This window comes from Danio rerio, chromosome 8 (assembly GCF_049306965.1).
Source record: "Danio rerio strain Tuebingen ecotype United States chromosome 8, GRCz12tu, whole genome shotgun sequence".
Classification (NCBI taxonomy): Eukaryota; Metazoa; Chordata; class Actinopteri; order Cypriniformes; family Danionidae; genus Danio; species Danio rerio.
In genome coordinates, this window is record NC_133183.1 from 25956016 (window position 1) to 25982538 (window position 26523).

The 26523-nt window shown below is 35.5% G+C and overlaps 1 protein-coding gene across 10 annotated transcripts in view; it reads left to right on the plus strand.

Moving 5' to 3' along the window:
* cpne5a (copine Va) overlaps nucleotides 1–23257 on the plus strand; it is a 198269-nt gene extending 175012 nt beyond the window's left edge. For 8 of the 10 annotated variants that reach the window (XM_073909735.1, XM_073909732.1, XM_073909734.1 and 5 more), the window contains 4 exons: nucleotides 3431–3533; nucleotides 13407–13464; nucleotides 14020–14093; nucleotides 16156–23257. In XM_073909735.1, coding sequence (XP_073765836.1) covers nucleotides 3431–3533; nucleotides 13407–13464; nucleotides 14020–14093; nucleotides 16156–16344 — 424 coding nt within the window. In that variant the 3' untranslated portion in view covers nucleotides 16345–23257. The remainder of the gene's footprint in view (nucleotides 1–3430; nucleotides 3534–13406; nucleotides 13465–14019; nucleotides 14094–16155) is intronic. The other 2 variants (NM_001423518.1, NM_001123286.2) reach the window with 1 other exon arrangement.
* The last annotated feature ends 3266 nt before the right edge of the window (nucleotides 23258–26523 follow it).

Below are 26523 nucleotides of genomic sequence, written 5' to 3' on the forward strand. Positions count from 1 at the left end.
AGACCCAGGCTTCTGTACTAATGAACACTGTTGCTGATGTGACGCTGATTGTACTTATTGTCTAAACCAACAAGCCTAGATGATTAAACAAGCACCAAAGATTTGTTTCTTATCGTTGTGACCGTACGTGAACCTCCGAGAGGCCAGATCTCCTTCATAGCTTCTGTAAAGTGTTTTGCATCACAAAGAGCATTATGGGATTTTGATGAAGGCAGAAGAGCTGTGTCAATAGCACAGGGACGTCCCAGAGCAAATATATATATGCATGAGCATCAGCACTGAATACTAAGTGTTCAATGAGGATGCTTATTCTTTTATTATTCATCCGCAATGTTACAACACAAATGATGGCAAGCCAATTTAATCTTAAATCTACAAAATGTCAATGGGTATTGCTTTAGTTCAGGTCGCAATGCATGCTATTAACTACCTGCTTATTATTAAGTTATTTACTGTTCAGTGGTTATAAAGTATAATCTTATTCTGTATCCCTAATACCCAAAACCTAAACCCACCTTGCTAACTATTAATAATCAGCTAATTAATAGTTTGTTAAGCTAGTAGTGTTAGTTTGTTAATATTGTGAATTGTGACCTAAACTAGCATGTTACCTGTCAATTTTAATGCAACTATTTGTATTTTTTTTATTTAGTACACTCATTAAATATACTATAAAGGTATGAGAGCTGTAACTGGGGCTGTATCCTTTCAAAAGATACATATCTGTATCTAAAAGGTCCACTATTGTACTTCAAAGGTACATTTTAGGTACATTTTGGTACTAACATGTTCCTTTGTGGTACCAATATGAACTCTTTGGTTACAAATGTGTTCCTTTAGATAAAAGGTAAACCTCCCATACTTATATTTCTGAGAGTGTATGTGCTTATGCTTATAGTTATGCACTATTGTATAGTATAAGTAGTGTAAGCTGTGCACTGGCACTTAAAACTCTAAAAGGAATAAGTGCACTTTAAATACCCGGATGATGCACTTATTCAACCATTAAAATGAAGTGTGGAATGATAGACACTTCATACACTCAACGGCCACTGCTTTGCTCATCTAGCTGAAGGGGCGGAGCTTACAGGCACTGCTGTTGGATTACTTTATTTTGGATTGTAAAAGTAAAATTCTCCTACGAGCGTAATTATAGCACCTCCCGATTGCAGAATTATTATTATTTCTGCAGATTGTGAATGCAGAAATACTCATGGTAGGGATTATTTTGTTGTTTGGACATTTATTTTACTAATTTGGCGACCATCAAATGTCATCTGGGAAACGGTTTGAATTTCAGCTGAGTAAAACGTTAGTTTTAGATTTGGTGACGACACTACATTTACTATATGCTATGCTGTTGAGTGTTTAAGTGCATTAGTACATAGTGCATAATAGTGTATAGTGTGCTATTTGGGATGCAGCTTGTTTTTAGAATTTACAAAAATACTAGTATCTAAACTAAGTATTAGAAATGAATTTTTATTAGTATGTTTAAAATATGTAATAGTCAAAAATGTAAGTTAAAGCTGAATATTAATTGCTAAATATAAATATAGTCCATATCTCAATGACAAATTGCCATAGTAGGTACTATTATTTACTAGTCGCTTTTGAAAAATGTTCTAGGTCCAATAATAAGTATTTAATGAACAAGTAATAGCAGTGCTTCCCGCACATAGACTTTACTTGGACCGGCTGTCCAAGTATGTTTTGCCACACATTTTTGTTTTACTATAATTATATAATATAATTACCCATGACCAAACATCCGCGATTGATTAAGTAGTGGAAAAAAAAATCTTCTTTCGTTTACCCGTTTCGTTCTGTGTGCGTGAGACCTGTTAACACTCCCACAGACAGTCTCATGTGCTCTGCAGAGCCACAGAAACTCGCCTTATTGTCACTTTAGTAATCGTCTGGCCGGAGTTTCTAAATCTCCTAAAATTCGGCTTTTACTTTCGCTTGCTAAAGCTATCGTTATCGCTTGCATTTTTGCATGAGAGTAAGAGAAACATTAAGCAAAGCATTCTTTAAAGGACTCAGAAAAACTTTACTACTGTATATAGCCTACTCTGAGAGGATGAAATAACTGGTCTAAACTGACTGCAAAATATGTGTACACCATTTGCCATGGTTAATCAAAGCATTTGCCTAATTTAACCCTCCTGTCATGTTCCCCTCCTGCCCCTAGTGTTCCCGGTCAAAAGTGACCGGTGTGTTTTAATTGCTCTTAATTAGCACAAAAAACATTTTTCAAAACTAAATTTTTATTCAACATTCTTTAGCTGTGAGCAATGTCTCAAAGTAGTGTTTAACATGAATTTATAGAATTAGACATAAAATAACTTCAGTGAAAATACAAATAGTCAGTGAGTGAGTTGGGCTGGTGTACAGTACTACAGTATGTTCTATCTGATGGATTAATATAGTCTGGATACCCATTCATTTTTTATGGTGGTCACTTTTGACTAAGATTGACTAAAACACTCAAAATTCAATGAAAGAAGTGATCATCACTTTTATATGTTCGAATGCATAGAGTCGAGGATATCATAGGCCTTGAGGTAATCAGATGTACTGTAAAACACCATATTAAAGTGTGTTTTAAGTTGTAAATCAGTCAGATTTGACCCGAACACGACAGAAAGGTTAAATAATCTACACGTTTTAATCTTGTAATTATTATAATTTGTAGAGATATTGTCTGTTTGTATTTCCTTTTCTGTCATTTATTTCTCATTTGCTGTATATTTTATATACATATCTTAAGAGTGTGGGCATTCAAGTTTGCTTTGAACTTGAAAGAGAGAGAGAAGCAGATTTTAGCTGTCAGTGGGTGCACATGGCTCCTAAATAGCATAAAAGTAAGAGAAATAGTGGATTTCTATTTCATTTAAAACTTTTTTTTTACTTTAACCCATTAAAAAGAAACAGTGTAAATCTGTGTCATAATAAATAAAATTATTGTTCAAAATTAAATTCTGTTTTGTTTGTTGCATATAGCAAACTATTATTAATATTATAGTATTTCAATTTGGCTACCACCGCAAGTATATTTTAAACCTGTGGGAAGCACTGAATAATATCTAATACTAGTATCTAATTAATAGCATCCACAATTAATAGGTAATAGTACCTATTTAGAACCTATTGATAAGTTAACAGCACCAATAGAGTAAGCACTAGTAGATAATAAACATGAATAAGTATTTAATGGAAAAGAAACTAGTTAAAAAATAAATACTAGTTGAAAACAGATTTGTTTTTCTATTAAATATCAAAACAGCTTGCCATAACAATCATTAGAAGCCTCTGGAAAAGGTTTTCATTTTTGGGTTATGATTCATTTGGGTGATTTGGATCATAATGTTTTCTGCTAATATGTTTGATAATATGAAAAGTTGACTGTGTGTGTGTGTGTTTACAGGTATGCGGCAGCGGTTCAAGATGGCTCGCAGTATTTTGTGCTTCTCATCATCACAGATGGTGTGATTTCAGATATGGCTCAGACTAAGGAAGCCATCGTCAATGTGAGTTATCCTTCTCTTTCTAGCCTCAAAAACGGTTTATATCATCATACTGTGGTGCAGCATTGCATCACAAGTGCCTCCAGGCAAAGCCTAAGAAGAGTTCAGGTGTGTTTTGGGTCTTCCTGAGGTCTTCTTCACACCTAATGGGATTCGTCTGTCAGCGCTGATACTGTTACCCAGCAGACTGGATTTAAAGGGAATTTGCGACTGTTTAGTCACATTATTAGAACAGCCACACCTTCCTTTTAAGATCTTGCCTGCTGCTCTGTCTCTTCTGCAGCCTCTACCCATGATGCTCTTCCCTCATACGGTAACACTTCAGTATGAGTTCATGACTGAACGCTTCATGTGCCTGATTTATTCTTGTGCCCCGAGTATTTTTCTTTTCTTTATTGAAATCTGCTGTAAAAAATCCACTCTTTTGCTCTTTTCTGTTGCTCTTTTAAAGAGATTATGCAAAAACGAGCACTTTGAAGTATTTCTCGTTCATGCCCTCTCTCAGTCTTTGATTCTCTGCACTATATATTTTGTTCTGAGAGCAGCTGAAGTTAAATGTTGGTTCATTCTGTTATCTGGAAGGTCACTTTTTTGTTGTTGTGGTGGTGACAAATTTTCTGTGAATCATGGGAGATTTTTTGTACTTTAAAGTAAACAAGTGGTCTTGTTTTCTTGTAGAGTGAACATTAAACAACATTATTAATCGAAATATACACACACACACACACACACACAGTTAGGCCTATAAATATTTGAACATCGACACAATTCTAAAGTTTTAGGCTCTATACACTAACACAATCAATTTGAAATTAAACGAACAAGATGAGCTTTAACTGCAGACTGGCGGCTGTAATTTGTGGGTATTTCCAAACAAATCAGGTGAACGCTGTAGGAATTACAACAGTTTGCATATGTGCCTCCCACTTGTTAAGGGTCCAAATGTAATTAGACAAAATAATAATCATAAATCAACTTTTACTTTTTAATACTTTATTGCAAATCATTTGCAGTCCAATTCAAGTCTGGAGTGCATAGACATCACCAGACTCTGCGTTTAATTTCTGTTGATGCTCTGCCATACCTCCGCAAGCTCAATCGTATTCAGGTCAGGTAATTGACTTGGCCATTGCAAAACATTCCACTTCTTTCCCTTCAAAAACTCATGGGTTGCTTTTGCACTATGCTTTGGGTCTACATCTGCACTGCGCTGTTAAAGCACATCTTCTTCATTAATTTCAAATCCATTGTGTTGGTGTATAGAGCCAAAAATGTTAGAATTGTGTCAATGTCCAAATATGTATGGACCTAACTGTATATATATACTCTATATAAAGTGTGTGTGTATATATAAACAACAGTGCTGTCTGGTTTCAAATCTGATGTGCTGATAGCCATGCAATATTCTGCAATATCAGCACTCGTACAGCCTCTTCACCTTTGTGTATTACTCCGCCTACATAGAGTAACAGCAGATGAATAAACTCACTACAGTTTGACAAATATTGCAGCTGTTGGACAACATAATGTACTTTTGAGGCTTTTGTAGATGACAATAGTTGTTAAGATTGCAACTATGCAGTTTATTTATAGGGATAGTGCCTATTTTAAAATATTTATAATATTTTATCATAATTTAAACCATCAGCTGCCATTATGAATTGTGCTGTCAATTGCTAAAACAAAATAACTAATAAATCGCACTTTTAAAAAAAAATTATCGCAATTAATCACATTTAAAAGACTGAAATTTGTGATTTTGGCTATTCAAATGTAAAATTTATGTAAACGCAAGACAAAAACTATTTAAATTCAGTTTTAACTATAAAGTTTTAACTTGCAACACAGATTTCTTCATGTAAACAACATACCCACAATAAACCATCAAGATCCTGGCTTGACAGCCAGATTTATTACAGAAATAAAAACACAGGCATGTTAATGCGATTTGAATTTCAAAACAATCGATGCCAATAAAGTAAAAATTGATTTCCAAGTTGGATTTTAAATGGACTGCAAAAAAAATGGCAAAATACTGGCATTGCAAATATGGAAAATGGAAAATTATAATAACAATAAAGTATTGAATTCAACCAATTGCACTCATTGAAAAGTTGTATTGCTTTTTGTATTGAGTTGAGAACATTAATTATAAAGTAGAAACAATTTTGCTTAGACCTCCTTTACATTCAGCCAGTTGCTAAAACAGTCCAGGGAAACACGTCAAACTTAATAAAACATTGGAGGGCGCATGCTGAAAGGCAGAGGAATGTGCTGTCTTTGACAGCTTGCGACATCATCTGGCACTTCATTTACATGGACACCAATACTCTGATTTTAATATGACTAAGATAATACTCTCATTAACAGTCTACCATGTAAGCAGCGATTTTTGATTACCTTAAAGGACCACCGAGTCACGAAATGCGGAGGTTTCCGTTCGCCATGCGGTATCAAATTCAACTAAAACAAAAGGCGAAAGTTAAAAAGAAGCATACGAAATTAGATGAAACTCTGGAGGAAACGCGGGGTAGCCTGGAAATGTGACATTATCAAAATTAAAATGACTAGAAATAATCATGTATAGGGGTCATGTTTGCAAGGAATGTGTGAGAAGCTTGTATTAAACATTTAATAAATGTAAAATCCTCCAGCAGATGCGAGCATGTGTCGGAGTGAACCTAAGAATAAAGGCTGGAGAACAGGACAGGAGAAAACACTGTAATTCACAGAGTTTATTATAGGCTAGCTGTAAATGTGCCACATCACATAATTCACACTAATCTGCACTTATTTCAAGACCGAGAGAGGTATTTGGTGGAGAAAAAAGAAAGTAAGCAATCGAGAAAAGCAAAGACCTGCTGGAAACAGTGAAGCAGTGAAGACATGATGTGTGTGTGAAATGTGTTTGTTTGGACTCTATTTCTTTCAACACATGAGCGCTTCTGTCCCCCGTGAGCTTTTCCGCCAATGCTGACCTACTTACAACCCCATAAATATGTGTTTGTAATCCTTGCCCATTGGCACCAGGCACTCAGTGAGCTGTCTGTACAATGCACATGGACAGGGGTGGACGGCGAGTATAACAAAAGCAGCCCAGGAACAACACTAGCTAACAATAACGCCACAAATTAACACTCGATCTGCACTGGCAGGTTTATGAAACGGCGATACTTGGCTTGTTTTATTGTTTATAACAATGGCTGAGAACTTTATACTGTTGAAATAATGAACTAGAGTGTTGTCAGTGTCTTAAAGCGACGTGGTTTGCAGTTTAAAGAAAATGATTTAAAATGTGTTGTCAACAGAAAAGAATGTTTACATTTTTTTCTGTAGTTATTTGCCAGAATGAAAACTCTTTAAACTATTCAAAATTAAAAAGTAATTAAAAAACTAAAAATATTGGTCTAGTAATTACATTTTTTAAACAAGTGCCTTTATTAGTTTTACATTTTTAAATAATTATCAAACAACACACCAATTTAGAAAGCATGAAATAAGCATAATACAATAATAGTGGTAATAAATAAAAATAATGAATAAAAATAGAGGCAGTGATCATATTAAGCACTACACTGCTGCTCTGAATCAACATCATATTGGTCCAGGTGATCAAGGAATGGTTGCCATATTGTAAAACTTATCAAGGTTACCAATAACTCCAAACCAGAATCTTTCCAAATGCTATATTTGAATGAAATAAGTTAACCATGTCTTAAATTGAGGAATAGAATCTGATTTCCACAGTTTTGGATTAACTCTCTTAGCATGATTCATTCCATAAATTATTATTTTTTATTATCAAAGGGTCATGAAACCCCCTTTTTCAGGTCATTCACACTAAATCTCAGGAATACCCCAAGTATGAATTTGTCAAGCACTGTCCATCACTCACCATTCTGACACACATAGGCCTACTGTAAATGACGAGCAGCAGATCTACTGTCTAATTTAAAAATGTAATTCCAAATCATATTTTACAGTACAAGTTAATGTTTAGATTTCAAATATACAATAAAATGTAATGTGTACATGCAACTTATATTTCAAAATGTATTTAAAAATTGTATATGTACTGTATGCATAACATATAGCCTATTTCCATCAGGTATAAGCTACATTTTCAGGTTTTGATGAATAAGCTATTTAATACTTTAATAGTACAGTAGTTTTCTTTTTACTTTTTAAGAATATATCTACTTTTAAATTTTAATTAACTTTTAAACATTGAAGTACTTTAAATTTTTTTGTCTGCAAGCACAGTTAATGTTTAAACTATTTACAATGCTTAATGTGGCTGACAATAATACATATTCTTAATAATAGGAATTAATCTGCCATTTTTTAACTGTGCAGAGTTTTAGCTTCCTAATTAGGCCCACCACGCTACTGTATTTCAGTACTGGTCATTATGGTCGCACTTGGAGGGACTTTTTTCTGAGATGGTACTTAGAGAAAAAAGTTTAAGAACCACTACTGTAGATCATGGAAACAAACACATACGACCCTTCATGAATAGCTAAATACTGCTTGCCATGCGTGGCCGTGGTCTCACAGCTTGGCAGGTCTGTCATCGGAAAGCACGTGCTCTCATGAATAAATAAGAAGCAGGGTCTTCTCATAGGAAAAGTAAACTCAGCCATGAATAATAATGAGAAACTGACACGTCATCTCTGAACAAGCAGACAAGCGCTACATCACTGATTTTGACCCCGCCCAAATAATTATTTTAAACCCTGAAGATGAAATTAGCTGATACAAGCTCAAAATGATGCAGTTTTATCCACAATTAAAGCTAACAGGTGCCAACATGGTCATAACTAATCAGGGTTCTTACACGCTGGAAATCCTTGAAAATGCTTGATTTTTATTATAGTGTTTTCAATTGCTTGGATTTTGGAAAGTGCTTGAACCTGCTTGAGATTTGGGATCTCAAAATATATTTGGGAGCATATGTGCGAGTGCATAAATTGTTGTCGTGCGACCAGTTTTCATTGCAAAATGTTCACCGCACACACATATTTATGGAGCTAATAATAAGCCAAAACAATCTGAATTTCAATTGTGTTGAATTGAATTATTAACAGTTGTAAGTCAATAATACTAATTATGTCCTATTAGAAATGTTTTGAATTTGTATTTCTTAACTTGATTATTGAACATCTGAAATCTAAGACAACTTAATTTTTTAAGTCAGATTTTTATAGACATATTTTTATACTTCAGATTTTAGACTGTAGATATTGGGTATGTAAGAATACAGTTTTAAGTTTTAAGAATGCAAATGAACACAATACAAATTTAGATTGTTTTGGCACTTCATAAATAGCTTCATACGTATTTAGGAGACATTCACCCAGAATGCACCTATGCACTTGAAAAAAAAAAAAAAAAATAGCACATGAAACATCATGAGCGACTGGTTATGAAAAATTGGTACTACACCCAACCAAAATCTGACTGTCAGCTCTTTTCTTGAGATATCAACTTTAGGTAGAAAGAGACCAAACTTAAAAAAAATACTTTATCGAATAACTGAACTTTTTAAAATGTATTTATTTATTTTTTATCATTTTTGATAAAACTATCTCAATAAATCTATGCTCTAAAGTACTCAATTTAAGTTGAAATGTCATATTGGGTTTTTTAAATTAGCACATTGGATTTAAATGTGAAAAAGTACATACAACATATAAACGTAATTAACCATGGTTATTAGATGCTGGAAAAGCATACCGTGCTTGAAATTTGAAGTTGGAAAAGGTGCAAGAACCCTGACTAATGCTCTAACACATGAATCTGTTAAAATCTTTTTTTGAAAAGTACTCAGTAGACAGAGTTCAATAGAATTATAGTCTTTGATTTAATTTTTAGAATTTATTATGTAACAAATAAATATTGCAGTATTACAGTAATGTTATTATAGATCTGTGGAATTTTTATAATTGGATGAGATATTATTGATAATATTTATAATAATGTACGTTTTTTTATTTCTGTTTTAATGAAATAATGATAAACAAACACTGTAAAACAAACCTGTAGAACACAGACCTATTTCTTCCATTTGTGTTCACACACGCACTTAAATATGATTGTGATTGTGTATTTCAGAAATAAATACACATGCAGTAAAATCAATATAAATAAATCTATTTGATGTCTGAAATTCAGAGATAAGCAGTCAGCTGATTCTGCATTAGCTTTTTTTCATAATCTCCTTACACTTTGCAGAGTCCATATTTTAGTTTCCCCTATATATAAAGCTTAAGGGGTATTGAAGAAATCGATCTCTGAATTGTAGTAATTAATGATCTAAATCACCCAGTTGCTTTGATTAGCTCTCCAAGCCCCACAGGTTGGGTTTGTTTGTTTGGTGTGTGTGTGTGTGTGTGTGTGGTTTTTTCTTGTGATGTGTTTTTGTGTGTGGCCCCCGGTGAAATTCCAATTCTAACTCCATTACGGCTCGCAGACGTATGAGTGTGACTGAGAGTGTGTGTCCGGCCAGCTTTATTCCTCAAATTATTCATTCCCCTCAACAGGCTTTCCCTGGGAGCACTTTCCAAACTCAAAGCCTCAGGAGCCTCCGATATTTCTCTCATTATAGATCTGATGTATTAAAGGTATATTTCATTATCAGCTCTTCAGATTACATTTCACAGAAATCCTGCTTTCCCCTTGTTTGCGTTTCCCTCCTTTTACTTTGTTACTACCAGGATGATGTTTAATGCGTGTTACGTGCAATTAGTTTTCATTGAAAGTGCCGTGAAGTGGCTTTGGGGAGAAAGTGAGTTTTGTTTTAGTGAATATCCTGTGGTTTTCTTGTTATCCGCTGTCACTGGTAAGCTTGCTCAATACAGACTGGCTCTTTACTGCTCTGATAAAGGGGATTTGAGCTGTCAGTCAGGCTTCATATGGACAGCCAGAACAGGAGAGACAATGTTGATCCAGGAGAGTGTGAATAATGCATGGCTTTCACCTCACAGTATCGCGCCGTGTCAAAATATTCTTTTCTAAGCATCACAATCGAAGCCCCATCGCTCGTTCAGATCTGACCGGCTCAGCGTGTTCTAAAATAAAGCACTCATTTTCTGCTGCTTCGTAAACGCTGTTAAGGGTGGAAGGCCATTGAAAGTTTTGTGAAAATAGGTCCAGGTCATATTTGATTCCAAAAAATAGAAAGGTTAACAAAATGCTGTTGGGTTTTCGTGAGTCATGTTAAAATCTTATGAATGTAAAGCAGCAATATGATCATGAAATTGTGATGTATAAAAACGTTAATCTTGCATAATGAATATTACATATCAAATGGTAAAATTGCAAAAACATTATTAATCACATTATCACATCTTTATTCATGATATATAAATACCTTAACATGTGACCCTGAACAACAAGTCTTACGTTTCACATGTTATTGGCAATAGCAAAAATACACTGAATTGATTTAAATTTTTGGTTTTTATTTTTTTGTCAACAATCATTCGAATATAAAGTAAAAAGAAACAAATATTGTGAAATTAAAAAATGTATCATTAATATAAAATGCTTAGAAGGTAGGAAAAAAATAGGTCCTACCTTACTCAACCAGATGCTGAAAGACTCATTCATGCATTTGTCACTTTCAGGATTGACTATTGTAATGCACTCTTTGTTAAATGCTACCTGCTAAATTAACACTGCTAAACGGCTACAGTACATTCAAAACTCAGCAGCACGGATTCTCACACGCACTCCACCATGGCAGCACATTACTGGTGTGCTTTATAGCTTGTATTGGCTCCCGGTTCAGTCCCATATCATTTTGAAAACACATGCATATAAAGCTTTACATGATACAGCTCCTTCCTATATCTGTGACATCTCAGTATACACCTTCTCGCTCCCTGCGGTCTGCTGATACTCACACCCTTCAACAACCACCCTGTAGACTAAAATCAATGGGGGAAAGAGCTTTCTCTGTTGCTGCACCTAGGTTATGGTATGCTCTACCTTATTCTGTAAGAAACTAGCTTCCACACTAGCTAGTTTTAAGAAGATGCTAAAAACTCATCTTTTTAAGACTGCATTTCTAGATTCTTGATTATTCTGTGTTTATATTTTAGATCTTTTTTTATGTATACTTGTATTTTATTGCATGTTTGATTTCTCTATTGTTGTAGCGCTTTGGGTCTTAGAAAAGTGCATTATAAATAAAATATATTATTATTACTATTATTATTATTATTAAAAACTAGGGCTGCACGATATTGGAAAAATCTAACATTGCGATATTTTTTTGATTCTGTAATATACTGTATGTTGCAATACGAATACAATTTCACTAGATTAACTACTGTATTTGGAAAGAATGTATAAGCACAAAATGTAATTAAAAATTTACAATAGATTGTTACATAAAGAATTTCGATAAAGAAAAGTATACAAATGAAATAAACAGCGTATTATTGGAGTCTAACTGTTCAGGTATACAGTAGTTGAATAATCAAATGTAAAATAATATTGGAAAGTCTTCATTTTATAAACAATTTAATAAAATTGTTCCGTATAAATTTGTCAAAGTTATAAACGGTACAATTTCTTATGCCTAAATGCTTTTAAAACTCTAATACAGTCACATGCCTCAAAAAACACTTGCGAAACGATCATTGCATATACTTTCAATGTGACTATTGCGAATGATCACATTGCTGTATTGATGCTAATACAATATATTGTGCAGCCCTACTAAGAACCTAATTTAGACAACTTTAAATGTGATTTCTTCAATATTTCTATTTTTTAACCCCCAGATTCCAGATTTTGAAATTGTTGTTACACCAAATATTGTCCATCCTAAAAAACACACATCAAAGCTTATTTATTCAGCTTTAAGATGGTGTATAAATTTTAATTTGAAAAAAAATTACACTTTTGGTTTTGTGGTTCAAATCATACATTAATTTTTCTTTTGGCTTAGTCCCTTATTTATCAGGGGTCGCTACAGTGGAATGAACCTCCAACTATTACAGCATATGATAATACATAGTGAATGCCCTTACATTACAGGAAAATAAAACAACCCAGGCTCATTCTGAAAACGTACTGCTATATACATTTCTGGAGTGTGTGAAATACGTCCCGAAAGATACGATTATTTGCAGTTTTTGTTTTTCGCGAATCCGCCAGAGGCCATTGTGTATGCTTTTTGAGATCTTAAATTTCTCTCAAGAGTGCCATTTGCTCCTGCTCTTCTTGTGTAAATCCGGCAGAGACCGCTGTCGACTGAATGACTAACTGACCGATCGTCTGACCCACCCTCCTTCTTCCAACCCAACCGACAGTGTTTTCAAAAGCACAGATTGTCGTTGTCATACAACCCCGTAGCTTTAGTTTTAAAGACTAAATGCTGTCATAATTACTTATGGCTGCATAATTCGCAATCTCCAGAAACGTATATAAGGCTACCTTTTCAGAGTGACCCTGTGTCGAAATAAATAAATATATATGTGTGTGTGTGTATATATATATATATATATATATATATATATATATATATATATATATATATATATATATATATATATATATATATAAAGTATTATTGGTAGAAAATGTGAAATTGATGTAAAATTGTCATAAAAGTGGTACTACAGGTGCCACCACGTCCTTTTCTTATAGTATGACACCTGGATTTGATTTATGCATTCATTTCTTTTTTTATATATGTGTAAGCTTAAATTCTTGCATATTCTTAGACTAACAACAAATATGTCAGGTCATAATTACAGCAATATTTAATAATGTCAAATAGCCATTGTTGGGTTGTAATAGAGCATGTAAACTGTTTATCATGAGGTAGAATGCATCTTTTCTATCTTTTTTTTTTCTCCACAGGCAGCAAAACTCCCCATGTCCATCATTATTGTAGGAGTTGGACAGGCTGAGTTTGATGGTAAGAACTTTTGTAAAGACATTTTCATTATCATTTGGCAAATATCTCTATATCTTTTAAACATCTTCCATTTTCTCTTCACTTCATTCACTCTTTTTATTAGATTTTTATATAGTGCAAACATAAAATAAAAATGTACCACATAAACCTTTATTGCTTGTTTATACTGCACTCAGCATCTTCCTTAAAAGTTTCCAGTTCAGCTCCACTAAATGAAAGCTAATATTAGCGTTCCCAAATGGAGGTTTAAAACTTGTATGCGTTAACGCAACTTCACAGTTTGCTCTCATGTAAGGCAGAGTTTCTGGATGAAAAGTCACCTAATTGGGGAGGTTTAGGGTTTTGGACTGATAAGCAGATGTCAGCATGCAGATCTCACAGCTGTTCAATGTAATTAGCCTGTCCCACCATCTGCTTTTAGTATTTGTGTTTGGCCTTTCATAATGTTCCAGCATTGAGGTAAATGTTAGTGTCGTGCTGGGGCAGAGAGCTTCAGATTGACTTTTTATTTATTTTTCTTGGCTGGAGGGTAGATAACATGATTTCACTTTTTAGCCATGGTCGAGCTGGATGGAGATGATGTGAGAATATCCTCCAGAGGAAAGCTGGCAGAGCGGGATATTGTACAGGTACATTTCTTTCTTTCTTTTTTTTTTTGTTTTTTACATTTTGCAATCATTGCCAAAAATGATGTCCAGAAAATGTATACTCTGTTGACTGTAGATTTATTAGCCATATATAAACATAGTTGTGCTTGGGGAGTTTTAAACTTTTATATGTGCTTTGGTTTTGTTTGTTTGTGATAAACAAGGAGACATGCTTGATTAAAAATGTGCAGGACAATGATTGATAATTAAATACAAGCCAGAAGCAATGAAATGCCATGAAACCATGAAACCACAAGTGAGTCATTGAATTATTCACTTGAGACTGGAAATACCAGAACTCTAAAACTAATACAAAAACGATTCTTTGGATTTACAATTTTTTTAAGGTAACTGGTTGCAAATAGATTATATGGGCTGAATTTAAATAAACAAATTGAATTTAGTAATGTTCAACTTAATTTGTTTGTTTAAATTCAATTCAACCCATATCAGTTTTGTAAAGTCAACAAATAATCTGTATGATTTTTTTTTTTCATCATATTTTCTATAGTTTCTATTGAGATTTTAGAATTAAGATTTGCATGTCTTTCATGATATTATATGAAGTCATTACTCTAAAAATTTGATTTTTTTTGTTTTGTTTTTGATGTTCTTCTCACTATAGATGAGCTCTAAGTTAGACTCCTACAGTGCTTAATTTGTGAATTGTGTGGTCCTGGAACAGAGTGGGCTAACGAATCCGGCATGTTACTTGAGGATGTAGAGGTGTCGTGCACGAAAGTAGAAGGGGTTGTCATCGGCAAAAGTGAAGAGCGGGGGATGGATGGGCATTGGATGGCGGAGGGGTGTCGCGAACGAAAGTGAAGAGGGTTGGGGAGTCGCGGAAGAAAGTGAAAGTGAAAGTGAACAGCAGATGGGGGAGGAGGACGGTTGAGGAGTGGGATCGTTAAAATGAGGAATCTGGCATGTTCTGGCACAAATTTAGACCTGGGCTCCTACCTATGCCTATTAGGCTGTATTTACACTGCATGGATCAAGTGAATTCTGGCACAGATCTAATATGGCCCATGTAAGCGTTTGCAGGAAAAAAATCAAATGGATTCTGATTTACACAAATCAGATTCAGGCCTTGTTCATATGTGGAAATTTATCCGAAATTTACCACTTAAACAATACAAACTAATACAAAAGTATTGCATAAATCACATGCAAAAATGATGTCATGGACATGACATTTAAATGCCTGCTGTTTTAAAAAGGCCTAGATTAAAAGAAGATGGCCAAATGAGAACTTTTGTCATTAAAATAACTTGTCAAAAAGAATTTTAATAAAATAAAGCCCTGCAAACAGCTTAAATACATGAATGGAGTAAAGGGCACTCTTTTATTATCAGCTGTCAGTCAGTGCCCGCTCTTTTTCCCTGGTCGTGGCACGTTTGCCGTGTGCTGTGTGAATACAGACAATCAAATACTAGTTTAAAAGATAATGTAAGCCGGTCAGCAAAAATAGTGAATACAGTCACAAAACTGACCATCAAGATCTGTAGTATAAATGCAGCCTTAGTCGGCAGTTCATCTCTCCATAGCAATTCCTATAATCTGTCTTAGGCCCTAACTAAAACCAGGGGAGTTCTCGAGACCTTGCCCTTCAAACGGGAGGTAACCCCGGGCTCGAGGATCTACTGAGCTCAGGGCTTTCTCCCGGGACAGCATGCCAAACACACTTTATTATTAATCATCAGCTAAGTGTGAAATCTTGAAATTAGGGAGTGTGTGTGTAGTGTCGAAGTACTATAACTGTCTGTAGAAGTAAAGCAATAAGTTTGGGTGACCTACATTTACAGGCATCTCACATTTAGAGAACATTGCAACATCACACAAAAAAAAATATCTCAAGCTTACAAACAAGATACTGTGTTCAACCTATAAATAATAAAAGATTGCAGAGTACTTCTGTAAGACAACAGGGTTCAGTTACATTGTTTACATTGGAAATTTCTGTGTAGTGTGCAAATATGACAGTGATTCAGGGAATAAATAAGCTCCTTCAAGTAACAATTATTGCATTTTTCTGTTCCTGCAGTTTGTACCATTCAGAGACTATATGGACAGGACAGGAAACCATGTCCTCAGCATGGCACGGCTTGCCAAGGACGTCCTGGCTGAAATCCCGGATCAGTTAATCTTATACATGAAGTCAAGGGGCATCAAGCCCAACCAGACCCCGCCAGAGTACAGTCCACCTGGGCTCAGCCCGACTTCCACCATATGAGTTTACCCAGCCGGCCGACGGAAAACAGGCCATGCTTGTTATGTCCCCTCCAATTTGGATCTCATTCAAAGCCAATACGACTGATTCAGTGTGAGGCGTCTAGAGGAGCGGATGGTTTCAATTCTCCGATTTTGGATCTAATACACTGGAGAAATTGAAAATATATCTGTGTTCCGGCCTTTGAACTGAGAAGGGTTGCAAGTGAGTTTGTTTCCCCCTCTTCATAAATTAGCCGACACTATGAACAGATTTATAGCTTGGATTTGATTGTGCTGAAGAAGACCTTCGCAAACAATGCAATTTTTTTTGCTTATTTAGCATCTCGACATCTACAGAAACGCTTGTGTGTCAGCATGTGAAGACTGTGTTATATTAGGGAAATCTTTCTATATCTTTTGTATGCAGCAGAGGTGAAAGAGACCATAGGAAGAAATAATTGTTTGAAATATTGTATACCCAATATGGGTAAACTATGTAGTGAAATAGTTTGTAGAGTTATTTTTAAATAGGTTGTGTTAATGTGGTTTTATTTTTCCACTGGAAAAATTTTGGGCAGTTTATTTTTAGTATAAAGTAATTTCCCATTGCAGTTTCCCATTTATAGCTTTTAAAAGCTATGATAAACAAGATTTTCTATGCTAAAGCATGACACCCAGGTAAAACAGATGTACATTGCATTATTACATTGTATTTAGATTAAATATTTATGCAGAAAATCTGCTATAAAAGTCTAAGAGAAGCGCATATTTTCTTAACGCTGTAATATTTGTAAATGTTAACCAGACAGAAATCTTAGATTCATTACTCAAACTGTACACAGACGGAAATTTCAGGCACAATCACCCCTCAATAATGTCAGATTTGCTTCTTTAATTTGCCCCTCCATTCCCTCAATGCTCTAGAGCTGCTATTTCTTCATATCATTCACACACGACCCATCAGGGGGAAACATGAGGGATGCCTCGCCGCTCGCTGCTAAAGATGATTGGAGATGAAGCAGCGTCTGCCGTTTTTCTAATAGCTCTGTCTGACTCCCCTGCCCCCCGTGTCCAGCCACGCTGAACCTCTGCCCTCTCATTCCCAAGATTCTCCCTGGAGTTTAAAACACTTTTCTATTCTTCACCATGACAGGAATTATTTCGGTGGTTTAAAAAGACTGCATGCAGCTGAGGTTGCATTACATGCTGAGCAAACATAATGGCATTTCGATTACAAGTTCTAGCCTTGGATTAGTTCTAGCATTGGCATAATAATAATAAGATGCACAAACACAGATGATTTGCTAAAACTGCCTTAAAGTAAGTTTACAATAATGGTCAATATCAAGCATAAATTAGAAAGTAGTATTTTATATGTTATTACTAGGGAAGTGCATGCTTATTACCTAACTTCAAAATTTAAATTACATTTAAAAAAGTCAATATTTACTCATTAGAAACACTAAAACAGTTTATGCAGCCTCTTTTTTCCAGAGGTCCATTTTGAAACTCAATAATCATCATTGACGAATGTGTATGTTTCAGTAAATATTGACTGTCTTGCTTTTTTGGACAGCAGGGCTGTTTGTACTTGTTCTTACCCACAGTTTTGATACATGTTGGTCATGTGCTGTAAATTTTAGCATATTTGCTTGTTTGAATTAAGAAGTTCTGATGTTTTGGTTTTAGTACATGCATCTGTTGCTGTGTTTCTGTTTGAGAACTACACTCACAAGCCACTTTATTGAGACTGCTTGTTAACACAAATTCCGTATCAGCCAGTCACATGGCAGCAACAATTAGGCACAATCTGGTAAACTGAGCCATAGACTTTCATTCATACGCACGTATATACGTCAGACTGGAAAACGCAAGCTTGTATGACAAGTTTTGTAGTTCGCTGCATTGGAAAATTCAAGCTATGTGAACTTGGACCTGCGAAATCGCATCACTTGGTTGTGTGAGACCAATTGAAGATCAAAACATGACCTCTCTCTACAGGAATTTCAAACATAAACCAATCTCTCGCTTTTTAAATGTCTAATAATCCTGTTTAATTCCACCCCTTTTCGCAACGCTGATCAACAGAATTTCGCAAGCTCAAACTCTAGTGTGACCGCAGTGTAAGAAAGAGAAAGAACAGTGCTGGAACCAGAAATGGTGGTCTGAATATTTGAGAAACCACTTGTTAACTGAGAAGTATGTCCAAATTCAAATGTAGTAACTACTAGAGTAGTATGCCATTTTCAACATAGGCTCATTCTGGAAATGTAGCCCTATATACATTTTTGGAGACCGCAAATTATGTAGCCAGAGCTACTTATGGCTGCATTTAATCTTTAAAATGAATGCTTTAAAGATCCTGTTCCTATTTCTTGCTTACCTCCGTATAGACGGCTTTTCTGCTGTTACCGGTTTGTCCAGTAGCTCCACATGTATGTTGGCGGGCTTGAGATGCAGAGCAGACTTAAGCGAGACAACAGGGTTCGAGTCTGGTCAAGAATGGTTCCAGATAGCAGGTAAGACAAAAACAAAAGCCAAAAAAAAGCCATTTTTGGATTGCTTTTTCCCAAACATTTTTGGAGTTTAGGGAAGGTGGTGGGCGGGTTAATCTGTGATTTTTAAAACACCATTGGTTGGGTTTACTGAGGGTGGGGGATCGGTCGATTGGTCAGTCGGTAAGCCAGTCAGTCGACAGTGGCCTCTGGTGGATTTACCTGAGAACAGCCGGTGCGAATGGCAAATTGGAGAAATTTGAGATCTCAAAAAGTATACACAGCAGCCTCTGGTGGATTCATGATAACAAAAACTGCGTAAAAATACGTAGCTCCTGGAACGTATTTTGCACTCTTCAGAAATGTATACAGTGGTACATAATCAGAATGAGCCTGGGTTGGCCATTTTGGACAAAGCTTCTGCTTTTCTCACACACTACAACTATTGGACAGCTCCAAGTCGTCTTCAGCAGTTGACATATAACCGAGACTCTGACAAGAATGACTTTCAAGTCATCAGTTCTTATTTTGCAGAATCTGTCCACTGCTTTGAACTAGTTTTACCACTTGATCCTCCTGTCAGTACTCATGAGAAATGCATCTCCAGAACCATACCTCAGTTGTTCAGATTGTACCTCTCTGGTAGGTCCTTCAGGTTATTTTATAGGATTCCAATTCTAGCCACCGGGTGCCTCAGGGCTCAGTTCTTGGGCTGCTTCTCTTCTCCATCTTTATGATATCACTTGGATCTGTCATTCAGAAACATGACTTTTCAGGACACAGCTATGCTAATGATGTCAGCTCAACTCTACCTCTCATTTCAGCCTGATCTGACAACAGCTGCTTAAATTTCAGCATACCGGACAGACATTTCTCATTGAATTCAGCTTCAATTCAATTCAGCTATATTTGTATAGTGCTTTTACAATGTAGATTGTAAATAAAACTCAACTTTGACAAAACAGAACCGTTTGTGGTTTCAGCTAATACAAGACTTCTACAACTTCTTCTCTAGGACAGGAGTGTCAAACACAGTTCTTGGAAGTCAAAGCAGAATCTAGTTCCAACTCTGCTTCAAAGGACATACGGTACCTTGTAGTTTTCATATAAGCCAGAAGGTCTTGATTAACTGGATCAGGTGTGTTTATTATGATTAAGTTAGAAAACTATAAGCTAGGTACATCAACCAGAACTCCTTCCTCAACAGACAAGATGCTTGGAGCTATAATTGATGATCAGCTGATCTTCATAGACCACATTGTTATAACTGCCTGGTTTTGCAGATTTGCTTTATACAATATCAGGAAAATTAGACCCTTCAAATCATATTCTTTAAATTCTCACAGGCCTTCCAGTCAGTGCTTTCAAACCTGTGTAACTCAGACTTCAGCAGCAAGGGTGGTCTTTAATGAGCCGGAAAGAGCACGTCACACTTCCTTTCATCAGTTTGCACTGGCTGCCAATAACCACTCACATCAAATCAAAGGCATTGACGTTTGCCTAAAAAAACCCACTGGCTCTGCACTCATTTACCTAAATCTAGTACTTCTGGATTATTCGCCCTTCAGAAGCCTGGATCGTGCAAGTGAATGGTGCTTTGTTGTGCTATTCAAAAGAGGTACATAATCACTTTCACAGACTTTTTCTTGGACTGTTCCCTGCTGGTGAAATTATGTGCCCGACTGAACCCCAGCAACTGAAATAAGTCTTTCTTAAAAAATGCCATCGAGCCATTTTATTAAAAAAAAGCTAAAACACATCTTTTCTTTTTTATTTTGTTTAAATTTGATACTATAGGTTGTTTTCATTCAGGTGGTTCTGGTGATGCATTGAATTCAGATGGAGGGCAGGAAGTAAACACTGAATGGGAGACATAGTGGAAGGCCCACATTTGTGCAATTTATACCATATTTCAAAGGAGATATAAATAGAAAATAACCATGTATGTTGGGCACAATCCTTATATTATGAAGAGGGCTGAGTTTTCTACTAAACTATAATATATTTGCCTGTGTACAAGGCGGTTGATACTGTATAAGCTATTACGGTACATGAAAAATACTATAGTAAATAATGTAGTGTTTGGAAGCATACTATAGATATTTACTTAAACTGTCTTAGTAATTATACTGTTGCTTTGGTAAAACACTACAGTAGTAATAAATAAATTATTCAATAGGCTTTAGTTTTCTACGCTATAATTATACACAAATGCACCACATTTTACACTAACGTTAGTATTTATTACAATTTATCAGTTTGCTATGCTACATATTCTGTAGCATTCGTTAACAAAGAGTTGTACACATCATACACTTTACTATGTGCTTTAAAAACATGATTATTTTAAATTACTATAGTTTTTCTTCCAGACATCATGAAATAACAGATACAATATCAATAAATAACATACAAAAGTGTGGACGCATAGTCTACATTGTTATTTATTTATTTTATTTTATTATTTATGCACTTCTTTTTTGTTTGGTCGACAAACTTAAGTTACCATCGACAAACATTCACCGCTGCTGTGCATCTCACTTTTATGGTTGTTTATTCTGCCGAAACGCCAGTAGAGACTTGAATTATTGCAAAACAAGATGGAGATTTCATTGCAGCTATTACATGATAGGGTACATTATTTATATTCTCCTGGATGTTGTATAAGTGCGGGGATATTTGTATCAGATTTTTACATAACACATTAGCATATTTATAGGTATAGCTAGGCCTGTCAATCTTTATTAGTGCTCTCAAAAGAGTTTTCGCATTCAAAAAAATTTGTACACATGGATGTATTGAACAAATGTTTATTACATGCTGCCTTTTCTTTCGTTTTTCAGCAAGTTTCTTTGAACTTTTTCCCATTTATGAGCAAAAACTTTTGGAGTTCTATAAAAGCTGTTCCGCATTTCTTAATTTGGCAGATTTAAACAATTATAAACACCATAAAAGCGTTACATTTTGATGTTCTGATAGCGATTCCTATGTAGAAGAATCACTTCCTGCCCTCCATCTGATTTTCGTGCATCATCATTGATGTCATGTGAAAACAACCTATATTCTCTACTCTATTTCAAAAATGTACTAGGTTCACTGCCTTAGACTAAACAAGAATTCACTGCACTTTATCTACAATGTTTGCTGATTGCGTCTGTTGTTCTCTTGCTTCAGATTAAATTATTGTCTGCATTGAAAGTGATTAAATGTAAATTATACATCAGATCTCAGTCCAAATCCAGTTGATGTGAGATTTGCATTATCGATGAACTGGCAAATTGTACAAATTATGTCCAACCCAGTACTAACAAGGTGTACTTAATGAAGTGGCTGGTGAGTGTACTGTACATTTCCATGTGCTATATATGATGAACTGTAAAGTTTAGTTTTTTTATTTTAAATCTTCAATCTACAAATTTTGAGCAAAAAAAAATAATGTTTACAAAAAGTGATTTCCTCTTTTTTTTTTACCCACATTTTCAAGAATGACTGTTGTTCTACTAAGATTGATAAACTTGTAAAAATCTGCTTCCAGACAAGGTTTAAACACACTTCTCTTTGGCCAAGAGTTATTGGCACAGCAGAGAATGAAGTGATCCATCAATCAATTTGCAGGTGAAGATTAAGTCTGACAAAGGGAGCATTGGGTGACACGGTTTGTTTGAGAGTGCTAATAGGTGTATTGATTTTAAAGGCTTGTTTACACTTCTATGGATATTGTTAATAGCTAGTAGAAAATAGTTATTTAATTGCGGAGGAGAACCTCATTTTTCATGTGTCTTTTTAATTTGGTGTTTATTTTAAGGGGCTTTCAATTTTGCTTTGTGCTTCAGATGTAAACCTGGAATTTCTACTTGCATAAATGTAACCTTTTTTTAATCCTGTTCAATATTCATGAACGCATTGCTGCTAGCTGGCTTGTAAATCCCAAAAGCAAATTACAAGCATCCTGAAACACATGTATATCACTTTCCAGAGAATTTTTACGGCATGGTGTAAATTTAGCAAATACTGTTTATTTTTGATCCCACTATAATAAAGCCAGTAAATCTTAGAGTAGTTGTTGAAATTATTGCTAAGAGGTAATTATAAGAAAAAGTGTCAGTTATGTGTTAAAGATGTGGCCCTTGTCCAGTGCCAATGTTCCCTCAGTGAGATATGCATGATTGTGCCAAAATGGCCAACGGGTTCAGTGACCAACTGACCTGTTGCTCCGCGTTAAGCCTCTGCCGCTCGTCTCATTTCCCAAATACAGAGCATGACGCATCCCATCCTTGCTGGATTCCTTTTCCTTCTCTTCTTCTTTACCTCGGTCGATATGCATGGTGAGCTCTTTCCAAACCGAACATTGCTGTCGTCATTCCCGTGGTGTGTGAAATTTGTAATGGATTGCCTTAAAAATGACAAAGAATAAAACAATGACAACATTTTTCAAAAAGATCGGAGATTTATTTATTTATTTATTTTTGGTATGCATGAGTTTCTTCTTCATGAATAATCCATCAGTTACAAACTGTTACAGCCTATTACAAACGGAAGCAGCCTTTAATAGAGGAGCAGAAAGATTTTCTCATTAATTCATGTTAGATGCCACGGCTGGGCCCTCCAGAGACAGGTGTGCATTTACATAAGTCCATTCGCTTTAGTTCCTCTGGGTTTGTCGCATTTATTCCAAGCGATTAGTCACTAGACTCTCTAGTCATGGTGATGAGCGAGTTTCCTGTCCTCAAAGGGTAAAAATATCCTTCTATAAAATATATCCTACTTGGGTAAAACTTTACAATATTGGTTCATTAATATGCAAAAGTCCAAGCTTAGCTTATGCACTGTTAATATTGAGTTGAAGAACTGAATCATTCATTAATATTTTCCTTTAGTCATTTAGCACAGGGGTTTTCAACCTGTGGGGTCCAACACCTATTAAAGGGGGTGTGAGAATATGAGGCGTGCATTCGAGTAAATTACGATAACGATTTTTATGCGTTCAATAGACTGAATCTGATTAACGTTAGTTACACGGTTAACTACCTGGCACCTGTAGAGTTAATGCATTCAAGTAAAATATACACAAATTTTTGAATGTGCCGTCACCAGGCTATCCATGTTTCCTGCAGTTTCATATAATTTTGGGTAATATTTCGACTTTAACTGTAATTCGGCAGTTTCACTTTGACTCATGAACATTTCATTCATGCCCTTGTGGCAAACTGGGCTATTGGATGTGGGTATGAATTAAGGACTGGTGCTGTTTGAAACTGTTTAGCTGATTGGTTCGATGACCCAGTCTGTTGTGATTGGTCGACTGTGTTAAGCGTGAGACAGAGTGAAATGCCTATCCACTTTTTATGGCCATTTCCACTGTCAAAAGGCGTACCGAACTGAACCGTATAGTACCACTTCTTCAGCACCCTTTCGAAAGGGTACCAAACACGAGAAAGGGTACCAAAAGGTAAAGCTAAACGCGCAGCTGAACACTATTGGTTTACAGAGTTTTCATTCTGATTGAAATGTGTGTTTTCAGTGTGGAAATGTAAGAAAAGTCATGTTTTTGAGGGATGGGACCCAGCGAAGTGGTGTAAATGGAAAGAGGAGGGATCCAAGAGCTGATCCTTGAGGAACCCCTGTGTCTAGCTGGTATGACTTGGATGCTCCTTGCCTCCAGGCAACACTTAAAGATCTGTTGGTCAAGTAATATCCATTGAGGAGAGGCTAGATAGGAGAATCTGATTAGTTAATGTATCAAAGGCAGTAGACAAGTCCTGTGTAAGCAGAACTGATGATTTAAAACTAGCTTTAGCAATCTGCTGGGCTACAGTGACTGATAGTAATGTAGTTTCATTGAAATGACTAGTTTGGAAGCCTGTCTGGTTATCGTCCAGCTGGCTGTTCTGTAAAATGTTGAAACCTGCTTGAAGAGAACTTATTCCAGTGTTTTGGATATAAAAGAGAGGAGAGAGACTGGTCTGTAGTTTTCAGTTAATGAGGTGTTTAGCATAGGTATCTTAAGCATTGGGGTTACCTGAGCATGCTTGAAAATGATGGAAGATACCAGTGCAGAGAGATGTGCTGAGGATGATCTGCTGGTAGAATAGCTGTAGTAATGTCCTGTAGAAGGTGAGAGGTTGTATTATTAATACATCTGATTAACAGTAGTGATAAAACAAATTAACACGAAATTAACCTATAAATAAGATTGACTTAATTTCTAATGCAGTAATCATTAATGAATGGTTTAGTTCTTGGTGGCTCATACATTAAGTGGTTCCCAAAGTGGAAATGAGCAGGGTGGCTTGGTGATTTCCAAAAATCTAATTCATTTAATTAAACTATTAGAACTGCCAGATTTTATGCATAACCTCCTGGAGAACAAAATAGTCGTTAATAGTAACATTGTTAACATGTTAATAAATGTAAAAAAACAACAAAATGCAAATAAAAAGCCATCAGCCTTTCAATCATCACCAGGTTAAACTATGACACCTTCACGGCACTCACGCACATTAAAAATAAATACAGGCCACTACTAATAGAGGATGGTCTCCGAGTGGCATTCTCCAAAATTAAACAATGAATAGACTTAAGCCTATTGGTACGTGTGCGCTGTTGTGTGCAAGTATTAAATGTTTATAACTATCTCAAAGAATATTGGCGGTCGCAAGTCACTGACATTGTTATTTTGGGGGTTGCGAGCTAAAAAGTTTGGGAACCCCTGTATTAACACATGATTGTCTATGGCTTAATTAGGCATGCATATTAATGCACATTAGTATATTTACTTGTATTGTAAAGTGTTATCTTTATTTGCTAGCCACTAGCTATTTTTTTTTCTATTTTTATGCACAATTTGGAATATTGCATAAAAATGCTTGATAAAAACGCCTAGAAGCACACATACTTTAAAAATGTGCATAAAAAGCTTTTTATTTGATAAGACATATTGGAAACACATTTACTGAAAAAGGTCAGCATCATATGGTAACAAAACATTGCCATGATGAGCCAGCAGAACGACCACACTGTTTGATCATTGGTCATTCTAAAATACCTCACCCAAAGTCTGTCATCAAAGTGATTCAGTATTATCACAGTACCTCCAGAATAGTCTTGAGTGGCTGCACTTTCACTCTCGCACATCCAAAATTCAATACACATTTATTGTGTTTTATCTTTCAAGACGCAAATAATTTATTTTAAAGGAAAAAGGCAAACACTTGCACCTCCTAACCAAATTCCATTTTTTGTTTTGATACAGTGGTCCCTTGCTATTACACAATTCACCTTTCGCGGCCTTGCAGTTTAGCAGATTTTTATTCATTCATTTATTTATTTATTTATTTATTTATTTATTTATTGCAGTTTGACAGTTTTTTTTTTTACAGTGCATTGTGTTCTGTGTCCTGATTGGCTATAAACCATTGTCAATCAATCTCCTCCGTGCCTGCTGTACAGTACAGAATGCGTTCAGTTTACCAAATTTACATAAATCTTTGATCACTAGCAGTGTGACTCTGAAGTGCTGTACTGCATGTTTGCAAGTTTTCTCCCCAACAAACCCCACAATTTCGACGAAACGTTCTATAATGTCAAAGGTACCTGCAGTAGGACCCAAAAGACAAAGAAAGATGCTTACCATCGCACAAAATGTTGGTTTTCTAGACATGCTAAAGGAAGGCAAAGGTTACACAGCTGTAGGACGCCATAAATGA